This window comes from Meleagris gallopavo, chromosome 4 (assembly GCF_905368555.1).
Source record: "Meleagris gallopavo chromosome 4, MGAL_WU_HG_1.1, whole genome shotgun sequence".
Classification (NCBI taxonomy): Eukaryota; Metazoa; Chordata; class Aves; order Galliformes; family Phasianidae; genus Meleagris; species Meleagris gallopavo.
In genome coordinates, this window is record NC_139407.1 from 12,046,304 (window position 1) to 12,060,690 (window position 14,387).

Genomic DNA, 14,387 nt, shown 5'->3' on the forward strand with positions numbered 1-14,387 from the left:
CAAGCACAGAAAATGACTTCAGGACTTCTGTAAAGAAAATCCAGTTCTCAGATATGCTCCTTGATATGCTTTTAAGGAAATAGTCATACCAATAAATATAGCAAGAGATGGCAGGTTTCCTTGCACAGATCTGTTCACGAGGCAAAATGCTGTTCTGGCTGGACGTTGTGTCACCTGGGACCGTAGCTGTAGGAATTCGTTTGTGACCTTCAAGAGACATTCTGAATGCAGGATGTTGTCTGTGTGGCCAAGTTCAGATTCCATTGCTACTAGCTGAGAATGTCGGACAGAACTGGAAGAATGTAAATCCCTGTTATTCACCTAGAGGTGTGGCTGCAAGGCATGCTTTCTCCTCAGTTAGCCAAGCTGCGATAACTTGAAGCTTACAAGCTTTCTTAGTCACTTCCAGTTGTTTTGTTGCTGTTTTAAATGCGCAGTGCATGTTAGATCTTGTTCTGGTTGCTTTCTTCCAAAATTCTCAGCTCTAGCTCTGCTCTTTCTGCATTTCTTGTTTCTTTTGACTGAGATGGTTAAAAAAGGTGGATGCATAGAGTAGAAATAAAAGACAGTATGGTGTCCCTTCCGTCCAGTCCTGTGACTCTATTTGTCTTTAGGTGAAGCGTTTTGAGAATCCTACTATTGCTGGAGCCATGCAGAACCCAAAGATGAAAACTTTGCCTCTGGGAGTGGTGCACTGAGCAGAAATAATGCTAATTAAAACTTTCTCAAATCCCAGACCTTGTCCAAAAGCAGTGGTGTGAGTAGAGCCAGATCTGGTCTGGCTTTCAGGTTAAACATGCTGCCTCTTAGGAATTTAGCAGTGGTAGCTGCCCCCCAGCATATGGTTTTCCAACATCAGTCTGGTCACACCAATGTTGAGTATGGATTTGTGCTACTCAGTAGCTGTGGCAACTCTCATGCTTCACTCTCATTGTTGAATAGCTCTGTAAGTGATGCCCTCACACTGACTGTCTGGAAGTAGAGATTAAAGGATGCTAAAGAATAAAAATGTTACCAAGAAAGTCAGGCTCCTTTTCCAGCCTTTGAGATTCTGGTTTTCTTTTCTAAAGGTAGGTCTCAGAATATGTCTTCCATCTTTCTTTTCTATGGTTTGGGAAGTGTAGTGTTAACTTGAAGCAAGATGGGAGACAGGAAATCAGCTATGAGGAAAACCAGCTGAAGGGCTAGCTGGCTCTAACCTGGCAGCAGGAGCAGCGCTGCTCAGCACTTCTGGGCTCAGTCCTCTCCCAGGGAGCTGTTCTCACATCCCAGCTGTGGGTACGGTTTGAGCTTAATCCACAGGCAGGGTTTCCCCGCCCTTGCAATGCGCTGTGCACAGTGGCATGTATGATTCTGTTTTCAAAATCTGAGACTCCCTGAAGCAAACGCCTGACGCAGGCTGCAAACGGGGGAGGGCGATTTAGGAATCAGCTGTTCTGTGCTTTTTATGCAGAGTGAGGTTTTCCCTCGCTTTGGGAACAGAGATTGAGCCCCTCCACGGGGGACTGAAGTCTAACATGTGCTTGCGGAATAATTGATGGAAAAGCTGAGCCTCCAGCCCACTTGGGCTAAGTAGGAATGTGCAGTATGTATTACTCAGTGGCCGGCATTCGGCTCTACTCCTTGCTGAGCGGCACTTTCACTTTGCTGTTCTCCCTGGGGCTTTCAGGCTGTTGAGTGTTGTTAACCATTGTCCTCCCTGATGGTCACGGCAGGTTTCCTGCTGGTGCCCAGTCCTTCACTGCGTTAAGAGAAAAATCTCACAACTGATTTATCTGCCCTGTAATGAAAACAAGCAGTTCTGCTACATTGCTTACAACTTTTGCTAGCTGAGCCTTTGTAATTCATTGCGTCATAGAAAAGTCTCGGGGAGAAATTTCAATTTCATTGTTCTGTTCCTTCATTTCTTTCTTTTAAGCATTTCACAATTCTTACCTGGTTTTGAATTGAATGAGCAAATTCCATCCACTGCTGACAGGGTTTATGGCAGCCTGTAAATGTACCAAAGCTGTGTACAGGGTAATTGGGAAGCCTTCCTTGGAGTCACACCTTGTTGGTTCAATATACCTCAGGCAAAGTTCTCTCCAGCAGAATTCATTCACATGCCTTCATCTGCACTTGCAGTAACCACAGGTAAGCAACAAATAATAAATCTAATTCTATTGATATCTGTAGTTAAAAGGTAGTTTTAACACTTTGCCGGATGGCATGTTTTACCTATCAAACATCTTTGAAATGAAAGGGTATTTTTCACTATTTTCTATCTTAGCAATACTACTGTATTTAACATGAAGTCCTGTTCCCTGTAGATACCTCAGAGAAAGCAGTGTCCCAGCTTGAGGCCAGAGAAAAAGTTTTGTTTTGTTTTTAAGTAGCGATAGCATTTTCTTATTTCTAGAACTGCATATGACAGATACATCTGCTTCCAAGCAGATGGGCAATTTTTCTGACAATTCAGCAAACAGAAGGCAGGTGCAAGGATTTTTGGCAATAGAAAGTTTGCACGACTTGTTACTATTAAAAGAAACAAAAAGCAAAGTGCAGTTAAATGGTGGTCTTGCATCGCAGCCCGAGCTTCATGCTGAGCTCTGTGATAAATATTTAGGGGAGCACAGAACAAACCAGCATAGCAAGAGCTGTTTCCCCTTCTGCATTTCTTAGCATAATTGGAAGAGGCTCAACTCTTGAGAAGGCTGTTTATTAACTTGAGAAAGCTTATGTATGTAGAACAGTGACTCCCTATTTCCACAAAGGAAAAAAACAACTGATCAGTGGGGACAGCAGCCCTAGGATAGCTCAAGCTGGACGCCGGGTTCACTCAGCTATTGAAGGTTGCGGGGTCTGCTTTGTTGAGCAGGATGTGGTTGGTGTCAGCGTCACCACTTCTTCCTCGGGAAACACAAAGACCCCAATTAATTAAGGGAACCAAACTCCTCAAAGTTGAGCATTTCTTATTATACCCTGAGCACAGCCACAGTCTGGCTGAAATAGACAGAGCTGGACAAACGCAAATCGCTAGGTGGATGAAGACAGATGTTAGATTGCACTGTTAGTTACTGTGTTGTTTGATACTGTTTCCAAATGCGCAGAAGCTTCTTTCTAAGGTTACCACTGCACCAGCAGCTATCTGAGATTCAAATGCAAGAAGTACTTGCAATCAAACCAGTTTAATTCATGTACATTTGTACAATTTGTATTAAAAAAAAGAAAGAAAAAAAAATAGGTACTTGCAGACATTAACATAAAGACCAAACAATATTTTCTATTTATTTAAAAAGCTTTAAACATACAGAAGCAAACCCCTAATTATAAATGCATCATTATGCATAGATGTTACTGTTTACACCATACTGCTGGCTGCTTGTATTTTTCCATCCAGGAATCTAGTTAAACTCCAAGAGTGCTTATACATTCCTCTGAGCTTCCTGGCCTCAGAACTGCTTGCTATCTTATCAAGTCATTGACCTCCAGCTGAAAACATTGCTCTAAAAAAAGAAAGTCAAATCTTTAATAAACAATTAAAAGTGCATTAACTGTAGAATTGTTTAATTTCATAAATGCTTAAACAAGTCAGTGAAAAACACCACCCTGTGAATTAGCTTTTTGCATTATTGATTGTAAAGTATCGTTTTAATAAGATTTTGCTACTGCAAACTTTAGTCTATTTTATTTTGTGCAACCTGTTGGTTGCATGGTGTGTAGTATTCCTGAAATACCCACTGCAGTACATTGACACTATTTTACATTTTTAACTGCGTATACAATGCTCTTGCTGTATATCCCCGTCCCTTCTTACAACAAAATAATTTAGCTCAGTGAACAGAAGCCCACTCTTAAAGGATGTTTTCGTTTGTCTTGTATTTTGCAGGAGACAAATGCCTATTTCATTCTAAACAAATTCAAAATAACATAACTTCGTGGTAGCTAAAAACCAAAGGTTTTGTTTTCTGCTGTACGCAGGTTTAGATAAGAAAAAAAAGTGATGGCTATTCTGCTTGTGTCCTCGATAAGAGAATACTGCCTCTTACAACATCTATATCCAATTGTATCTATTACTGCAATGAGCTCTAGCAAAAAAATAATAATCAATGAATGGTTTCATAAACAACAGGTGATTAAAGTAAAGGATTTATTATAATCTGCTTACAGTTGTTTGCAAAGACAGACATACGTTTTTGCATAAAGATATAAATTGCTCTTTAAAACTAATTTAGTGTGTTTAATTATATGAAGTTTCTGTGAATTATGAATTGTACCAAACCAAGATTAAAAGTAATAAGGTACAAAAATAGGAGCAAACAGACAACAATTTGGACTGGGACAGGCATTTAACAGTGAAGTGTAGAATATGGCTTTGCTATTTTAATCAAGCAAAGTTACTCTGAGACAGAAAAGGAGGCAGTAACTTTGTTAATATAAAAAGCTGCTGCAGACTGTATTCACCCAGAACCTGGCTTTGAAATTTTCTATTTTAGACTCAAAAAATTAATTAAAAAAAAAAAAAAAAAGGTGAAAAGATGGATGTATGACTGTTTCTTTACTGTAAACAACCAGTCTGCATGCTGTGTATCTCACGCTGGAAGTTTGGCTTTCATATTGCTGTGCAGGTCAGTATTTAAAGATCTGCCTATGAATTAGACTTCCAAAATGCAAATAATATATGTATGTATATATTTATATATAAAAAACCTCTCTGAATACAGTCTTTACAGGTTACCCATTGCATAAGGCAGGTGTCATTTAAAAAGACAAGTAGCACTGACTGTCTTCAGTGCACCAAAGCACACCTCAAAATTTGGAATCAGAAAGGGTACGTAACTCCTATTGGACCACTGTTTCAAAGAAATGCTACATTCTGACTGGTCAAGGGACAAATCATAGCTCAAAAACATCAGTGTCACCCAGAGAGAACACTACAGATTAGGACTCAGAAAAAACTATTCTATTTAAATTAGCATATGGTAACAACAGTTGAGCCTCAGAAAAGTTCATCTGTCCTCTATTCTACACCAAAATTTTGTATTCATTTATAAATTGTGAAATATAGTGTAAATCACCTCAAAAAGGTTTTGTTCACAGTCTCGTTCTAGAGAAAATTTTTGAGACAAAATCAGACCGAGCTGAACTTGTAGCGTCAACAGTTTTCTTTTCCGTGTGTTCTGATTATTACAAAAATTCATACAAAATTAAACGCGCTTTGAGTTTACCACTAAAAATTCTACTCTGCTAATCTGCCCATATCAATACCTTGCCATCCCTCTTGCTGGTACTTACTGTCATGATCTGCATGTTCCCTTCCTCATAATCAGAAATCGTTCTCCTCAATCTGAAATAATAATCTGACCTTCAAAGATGTTTCATATATCCGGTATTCGAAGGGAAAAAAAAAAACCAACACAATTTGGGAAACATTAATTAAAAATAGGAAAATCATTTAACGGCTTATCTGCCTCTCCTCCCCTGGGAGACAAAGGGAGTAGGGGGCAGGAACTCACGCTATCATTATGCTGGCAAAAGCTTTGGAGAGACTGTAATTTGTCTTGTTAAATGAAACCTTCGTAAGTGGCAAACACAAAAAAGTGTTGTTTCGTACAGAAACATGAAGCAGGATTTCCAAGATGTGCTCATCACGTACACTTGCAAGCGAGACAAAAGAGAGAAAAATATGGAGGAAAATAGAAAGGCTTAAATACAACTGAAAAGGTTAAGTGTGGTTATTTACAACAGATACTATAGGATGGTAAATTAGATATGATGCTAAAAAAGGCACAGCTTTCCCTTTCTTAAATACACTGTAAACGGTTCATTATGCATGCAGAACATTTCACTTTACAAAAAAATTACCTTGTTTGTTTAGACAAAGATAGTACTTAAATAGTCTCCAGCAAAATAGAGTTCTTTCAAAAATACTTTCCCATTCATCCTATTAACCATTAAAGATTTGTTTGTCTCATTTACAAAAGTTCCTTACACCTTATTTCAGGTCCTTCACAATTTATACATACAGCAATGTACAGTACAGCAAAAGACTGCAAAAAATTATTTGTAAAGCCAGCACAATAGATACTATAAATTGATACCAGGGCATTTGTTTTCACATCTTATCCTTCTTAATTAAATAGTAAATGGACACTTAACACAGTGTATATCATCTAGGGTGGGATAACATGGGATAACAAATGCCACAGGTGGGGATAACAGAGTATTCCACACCAAATGTTCTGTTATTACTTTACACAGTAGGGTTTTTTTTTTTTTGTGTGTGTGTATATATGTATATATATAGAGTTTTTGTTTGTTTTTTTTTTTTTTTTACAAGAAAAGAATATTAATGCCCCATATTGACTTTACGTTTTATGTGCAAACCAAGGGTAAGCTTTAAAAAGTTCTCATTAGTTCTTGAACCCTTTTAAAACAAGCAAACGATACCAGAAACTACATGGCATATTTAAAACTCCATCTGTTAAAATATCAAAATCAAAGAGTTATTGACTAGATATGGCTTTTCATCCAGAGGAACAGGAACATTTTCTAAGTGTTTTAGGGTTATGGGGTAATTTCCAAACATCTAGGTCTTGCCAAATCCAGGTCAACCGTTCTCCATTCCCCAAACCCTTCATATGATTTTAGACTATTCAGAGACTGCAGAACAAGTGTAAATAGCATGTTTAAAATATGGTTTCTTGGGTCCTTCATGGGTGTGGAATAACACAGGGAAACTTAAGGCAAAGTTCTTCCGTTTAAGACATGTTCTATCACTTCCTGTGAAAGTACAGGGGCTTGGCATTCCCAGATTCCACCTTTGGTAGCTGGTCACTGATGATTTCCACCAGCATGGCTGGAAACTCTACTTTCAGTGCCTGAGACTCTCGGAAGGTGTAGAAACAGAATTCCAATAAGTCACTAACAAGCTGAAATACAGAAAGAAACAAATTTTAGGAAAAGTGCAGAGAATTTTGTATCCAAACAAGAGCTTGTTGACAATGAGAGATTATTACTAAGAAAACAGTATCTTACTCTGACTTGGATAGTCCATTTGCAAGCAACGAAGCGACAGGCAAATAAAAGTTCTCAAATCTCCAAGTGCTGCTTCACTGTTCAATTAAACAGCATTACCACCGCCGAGCTCATTTTTCAACACTATTACACTTTTCATTTCACTAAGAGGTAACTGGCCACTATGAAAACTGTTGGTGCTCCACACGTCTATGAAAGTAAAGGCTTCTGCCCCCAGGGAAAAGATCAGCCATATCCTACAGTATCTTTACATCCCTGCTGAACGTGGAGGTGTTGAGCTGATAAAACATTTGTATTCATGTGTCAATACCTTTGTGATACACGCACACACCAGCCACACTTTTTGTTTTCTTCTCATTAAGCTTCCAGAGGCACCATTTAGCTAAGTATTAGTTCTTTTCAAAAATAAAGTTCTCTATTTTTGGTAACAGCGCACTAAGCACAATGTGTAGAATGTGAAAGATGAGATAAAAATTTCTAAGGAGTCCCACAATGACAGAAAAAGAAATTTATATGATACCTCAAGTACCGAGTTACTCAATATAGGACCACCACAGATCCCATGTGCACCTTATGCTCAGCAGCAGCAATCCTTTAGCTGGCAAAAGTTTTCATCGATGAAATCCTATCACAGTTCTCCCACCTGGCAAAGGGCTGCAAGTTAAAATCCTAAATGGCAGACAGATACCATCAGCTTTCTGAATTTTGGAGAAAAAAACAGTACATGTCTTAAAAGCACCAATAAATTTAGTCTGGATTCTATCTTGTCTTAAGTTTTGTTCTTTTCATTTGTCAGCTGCTGAGCTTCATTTTGCTGTGTACCTTATAGGAAATGGACCACACTACATGAATTACAGCTTTTTTTATCTGTCTCCACACAAAATTGCAGGCTGTTTACAAAGTCAAAAATTATGCGCATTCAACTTTGGTGTCTTCTGTCTTTACAAAAGATTTACACATTTCTCCTTGTGCCGTTATCAAATACAAGTTTGTTGTTCCAGTTCTCAACACAGAGAGTTGTACTCTTCAGTAAGGGCTCAGCTAAAGAGGCAGGAAATAGAAGGGTACTCCAGCAAGACTGAAAAATAACCTCATACAGGCAATGTTGGACAGCCCTCCTGCAGCACTATACTATACCAGACATTTTCAGGACTTTCACAGCTGTTCTTGCAAACATATAAGCAATTTATGAACACTGAGGAAACGCTGGGATCACTGAGACACATAACTTGTTGCTGTTGAGCACTATGACAGTCTGTTTGCCGTTGCTTAGTTCATTCCTGATCATCTGGCATGTCATGAGGTAATGCTAATTAATTAAAACAGATGCATGCTAAAGAAGTAGTGTAGACAGAATTTGGTTTTCAAGGAAAAAATGCTCATGTTCAAAACTTTAACTTCGGCCATTAGGAGGAGATTGTTCCTGCCTACGCCATACACAGAAAACATGTTATGACGTTGGCTCTTGGCAAACAGACACCATCCTACTGCCTCTGTCATCAAACAGCAGCAAATCAGCAAGCCAACCCTTACAAACCAAGCCCTGCCTGGACACCAAACACAAGTACTCGCACACTGCTGAATGGAAGAGAGGGCTGGGACATCTCTGCCAGCCCTTGCCACCCAACTGACCATGTCATACTAGTGACTCACTGCTGCAAAATTTAAGCTAATTCCTGCCTCATTATGCCAATCTTACAGTTTTATTGTTTTGCTATTTTTTTTTTAAAGTAATGACTTCAAATGCAGTGAACTAGGTATCACAGAAAAATATACTCAAACTATTAATTCTGTCTTCATAGCTAGCTTTTAGTCATATTAAGTATACATAAGTATGTGGACATGTAGAATAAAGAGGAACTGAAAAATATGAATATTCATGAAAAGAGCGTAATCTATTCTATACAATAAATGAGGTAACAGTCGAGTAGGAAAAGCAAGAGGTGATCACGGCTGCTGTCATAACACAGCACATCATAAGTGCCACCACTCATGCCAAGGGAGAAGAAAAGTTAAATTTACCCAGCAAGTAAAAAAATATCATCCAGAACTCTAAAACTACTTGGTTTTGGAGCCTTAATATGTTCTATACCAAGTCAGTGCTCTCAAATGTTTGGCTCTCTTATTCCTTTCTTAAGCCAAGTTACCAACTTCAACATATTCAACAACAATCAGTCACTGTAATATAGCAACAGCATTCAGAGCTTAGAGTTGAAACGCACATACCACATGTGTAATAAGGACCACTGCACTAACATTAAATAACTAGCTTTAAAAGCTGCATTGTTAGGGGCCCTAGTTCTAGTATTTTTTGTGTGTGTGTGTATATATATATATATATATGTATATATATATGTATATTTTTAACAAAGGAATCGACATAGGAGAATCAGAAGCACTAAAATGTGAACAATATGGTAAGGTCAGCTAGCGAAGGCTGCAGAAATAACTGATGGGAGGGAGAAGGAAGGCTGAGAACTAAGCAGTGAGCAGTGCTCTTCTCTACACATGGTTCACACGTGCTCAAATGCTTCCCAGTGGCCTTGCACAAAGGAATGAGAAATTCAGGTTCCATAGGCACTGTTAGTTTAGAAACCTGAGTCCTGCTTCTGCAACCCAAGCAGCATTCATCTGATATTACAGCACACCAGTTCACTTGATTTATAAGTGGTAAGTAAATTAGCTAGACCTTTGGATTAGAAGAGAAACTCCCTCTCCAGTAAGGAAATTAAAAGCTTGCTTTCTTTTTGAAGATACAAGCTCTGTCCTTGTGGTGACAGTGATTGATACACCACAGGCTACAAGTGATCTCTAAATGAGAAAGATAACACATCTCCATGTTTGCCTCAAGATTTTTCTCCACCAAACAGACTGCTGGATAGAATTCTGCAGGCAGGGATGTCCTGTGGTCTGGAACCCTTCACCACGTCAGTCCGTAACTGCTCATCCTTCTCTCATCACTGCCCGCAGAGCTGCATTTAAACATTCTCAAGGCTACCGCCCTCCTAGTAGTCCTCAGATTTTGTCTTAATCAATCTTTACATCTGTATGCTGTATTAAACGCCTCTGGGAAAGAGGACGAATAATCAAACTTCATTTTCTGTTATTAGGGTGGGTTTTTTCATTAAATGGACTTTTTCTACCCATTCTGCTCTTCATAATTAGAAAAATGAATCTCTTAATGAAGTCTCTGAAGTTAATACAGTTACCATGACCTCTGAGCACTGATAATTTTTTTGACAGCAAAAAGCATCGCTTTCAGTTTGGCAATCACAGCACGCCTGGTGCTGCCAGAAGTGCCTGGAGCGGTCTCTCTCGTGCAGGGCTGCATGCTCCTGTGCTAAGCTAGTTATCTCACGTGGGAATCTCCCATGACCTGTGTGCGTGGTGTGGAAGTCCACGGACACTGCTCTGTCAGAAGCACGTTTGTAATGAAGCCTCCTGATCAGCAATTAAGGCAGCAGTAGGGTAACAATGCAACACCAAGTAACATTTTGTTACTGTTAAGTTGCAGCTATCACCGACAAAACCTCAGCATTCTCACACCACAATGACAGTCCAAAAACTTTCTTTTTTAACTTAATGGAATGAGTCTGTGCCTGTTTCTTATGGAGCTGGAGTGGTTGCGTTGGCAGGAGGCAGCTCCCTTACATGCAGTATATACTCTACCTCAGAACCACCATGAAAAATGATCACGAACCAAGTCTCAGCTATTCCATTACAACCATAGCCCCTTTTGCTTCCAGTTCTATGAAATTCCCAGGATGCAACTCAGCGATTCTCCTGAGGGCTTCAGCAAGCTGAACACGGCACTCCAGGATGGCTCAGGCAGATTCTCAGAGGTACATGCGGCCTCAGTGGCTATCTCCTGGATGCTCTGTTCCTTCCCTATGAAATCTGGGACTGTAAATACAAAGACTGAAGTTTCCCACAGAACACAGGGGAAAAGAGGCAAGGAAAGAAGATTCTGAATCCAGCCATGCTGTGCATTTACCTCATGGCAGCATGGAGTGAAAGACAGATAGGAAGCATATGGATTAGGCACAAAAGCATCTAACCAGTGCAAACAGTGAACCCAGTTCTGCCTGGACAGGTGCATTTATCTCACTTAGGAACTGCACTCATTCCACCCCTCCTTCCATAAACATATGCACACAGAAACCACAGCACTGCAGGTAGCCTAGATCTTGACAGCTGGACATGCCACGGAGGAACCTGAGTTGAACTCTGTGTACTCAGAGGATGCATGCAAACTCAGAGGCACACACCACTGAAGTATCCTTAGCCCTTGGCCAGGATAAGCATTGGGCAAGGCCTGCCTTGTCCTGTTGGGAATGGGGAGCTCTGCTGTCCTCCAACAAACACCTTGTACCGTAACAGAGGATACCCAACCACAGCAAAGGGAGCAAGATGAGCTTTAAAGCAGCCCACTGTCTGCATCAGGGAGCTGGGATCTGATTTCTCACTTCACAGACACGTATTAACTACTACATGCGCATTGCTGTAGTTTCTGCAGTGGCTGCAGAAGGATGAGGGGTTAATATTGCCTCTCTGTGCACACTGAAATGCCTCTCCACAGAATTTGGGTGCTGGGAATACACAGCTCACCAGCAGTGGGATACAGCCTTGGCGCATCAAGAGCAGCAGTGAGTGCACCCAGAGGTGCTGGCAACAGCTGAGGGGCCCATCTGCTGCTCTGCATTTGCAGAATCGAGTACATGCAGAAAAACACTTGCATCCACTGCAGCGTGCCTTGCAGATCTGCCCCTGGAGGAGTTGTGCCTTCTTCCCACTGTCAGCTTTTTCAGCGAGTGTAATCCTGGCTCTCTCAGCCCACGGAAAGATCCACCTCAGCTATAAAGTATTCCCTTCAGGAACCATAAAAAATTAATTATTCAGCAGCATGAGCCTTAAAGAATTTATTTTTGTTTGGCAGAAAATATCAACAAGCAAATGACAGAGCAGCGCACTGCCTTGCCAAGACAAGGGGAAGGTTCACATTAGGGTTTAATGTCATGGCATCAAAACAAAAGCCCTCTTAACTCAAAATCTGTTTAGTATCAGCCAGATTGAAACCAAACTCAGCTTTTGTTGTGCAAAGCTCCTAACCATACCCTAAGCTCTGTATATGAAATGAGGCTTGCCATACGAGATACAGTGCTTCCTGCCAAAGCCAACAGGAGATGCTGAGGAGGCTCCAAATGAAGTTTTTGATACCATGTGCAGCACATCTGTTTCTAATATTCCTGTGTGCCGTTCGCCCAATTACACAGCACTGTTCACCTATGACCAGGCACCACATATACCTGTGACTGACATGCCCAGGCCAATCTCTGGGCACGAGCCTGAACCAATTTCCCTTCTGGGCACACGTGGGCTGTCCCTGTGACATGGTGGCTCTCAGCATGTAATGCTGTCATGAGACGAGGAAAGCAGGCTAGACTTGAGACAAAAAATATAGCCCCTACACCAAGGAAAATCTGTGGATCGTATTGCTTCCCACAATGCTCCTAGAAGCTACCCATGCTGCCATGCAAAGACATGGCAAGCAGCTCACCTCCACTGTCTCACTGAGGCAGAGGAGGGGCACACCACATCACTGTGCTGACAGTCTACAAGCACCGGCTGCTGTTGCTGCAGCCACCACTTCCATGCAGCACCACGCAGACACAGAGCGCTGCTGCAGCACACAGTGACCCATGGGCACGGACCCGCGTTTGCCTTGTCTGCTAGGGATGGATTTCCATCTCTTAGCTTTCTGGGTTGTGCTTGGTGCTCAGAGGCTTTATGGATTGTTAAGTAAAGCTGCTGATTTTTCCAAATAGTTCAAGTGCCTACCTGGCCTTCTTGAAAATTCTCCTTTTTCCCCACCTCGGCACTTTCTTACCTGCACATATGTTGTTCACTCTGTGGCTGAATGATTTAGAACACAGAGCGATGTAAAACCATACTGTTTTTTGTTGTTGTTGTTGTTGTTGTTGTTTTTTTCTTCCTCACGTTATATAAGCTAAGCAGCCTGTAACCTGATATTCCCACATGGTTTATATCATGTAGCCCTCAGAAAGCCTATTTAAAAATCAGGTCGATAAAAGGAAGCATGAAGGTGCAAAGCAGCAATATTCCTTTATTCCTGGCTGCCATGCTCAGGTAAAGTGAACTCCACAATGGCGAGAAGCTGCTCTGCTCTGATGCAAAAGCTGGAGGCAGCACAGGGACTGAATAATCATCAACTGTACACAAATCCCTTTGGGCTTGTGCTGTAAATGCCATTGCTGTAGCTACGGCAGCATACAAACAGGGAACTTCAGCTCCAGTTAGACTGCTCAGCACCAAATATACTCTGATCCTCTAAAATTATAATGGAGTAAGTTAAAAATACACAGGTGGCAGCTGAAAAAGTGTTCCTCACAAGGAAAGAACTGAGCAGAAAATTTGCATTTCCGTGGATGGAGCAGAGAAATCCTGCACTACCTGAGAGTGGGGGTAAAGGAGCAGCTCTCAGGTCTCATTAATATTATCACCATTCTGCATTTGTTCCGATGGATTTCAAAAACTGAAAACCGAAAAAAATCCATTTTAAACCAGAAAAAAAAGCAAGTGTCTTTGCTGAACATCTTAGATAACACCTCTGAAAGGAAGCGCTGTACAAGTGGTCTTTGAGGAGGGGAATGCCAGCAATATGACTTTCTTTATGAAGTCTCCTTTCATAACAAATGGCTCTATTAAATGAAAAGTGACATAAAAATAGCTTAATTAAAAATGAAATAAAACATAAGAGCAGTCTGAGGGAGCTCCTCCTCTGGTTAGCTCAGCTTCCAGTGGTTAGTGCTGTGTTTTGGAAAATGTTTGTAGGATACTGTGGCATTCCCAGCAAGCGTGATCCTGCCACCCGGCCAGTCAAACCATGCAAACACATCCACTTAAAAACCACTGATAGTGTCGGTTCTCCAAAGGGTCAGAAAACCATCTAAACACAGGGGTTTGTGAGTTGTCCTGAGGTTCAGAAGTGAACATCTTGCGAATGATTTTATCGCCCACCCCCTTTTTTTCCACTAAAACACTACAACTTCCTTTGCTGGCACGGAGCAAGTGAAACCTGATCTCCAAAGAATGAGCTGTTACTGCAGTACTAATAATACTCTCCCTGCCTCCCACTAAGATTTTCAATGTTTTAATGAACAACAGAACAATATTTGAAAAATAATTCCATATGTACATTCTGTAAACAGACCTCGGGCTCTTATACAGATTTGACCTGAAGTGCACTGTACTGTACTGTCTCCACAAAACTGAAATTTAAGTCAAGTACAAAGAAGTACATTTAAATTCAGGCTCTGAAAGCAAGAGTTATAGTTTCTTTGTGCAGCACG

The 14,387-nt window shown here is 40.7% G+C and overlaps 1 protein-coding gene across 3 annotated transcripts in view; it reads right to left on the reverse strand.

The window, feature by feature from the left end:
* Nucleotides 1–3,242: 3,242 nt before the first annotated feature.
* Nucleotides 3,243–14,387, reverse strand: part of NR3C2 (nuclear receptor subfamily 3 group C member 2) — a 201,587-nt gene continuing 190,442 nt past the window's right edge. For all 3 annotated transcript variants that reach the window (XM_085222172.1, XM_085222171.1, XM_010709546.4), the window contains one exon: nt 3,243–6,911. In XM_085222172.1, coding sequence (XP_085078298.1) covers nt 6,756–6,911 — 156 coding nt within the window. In that variant the 3' untranslated portion in view covers nt 3,243–6,755. The remainder of the gene's footprint in view (nt 6,912–14,387) is intronic.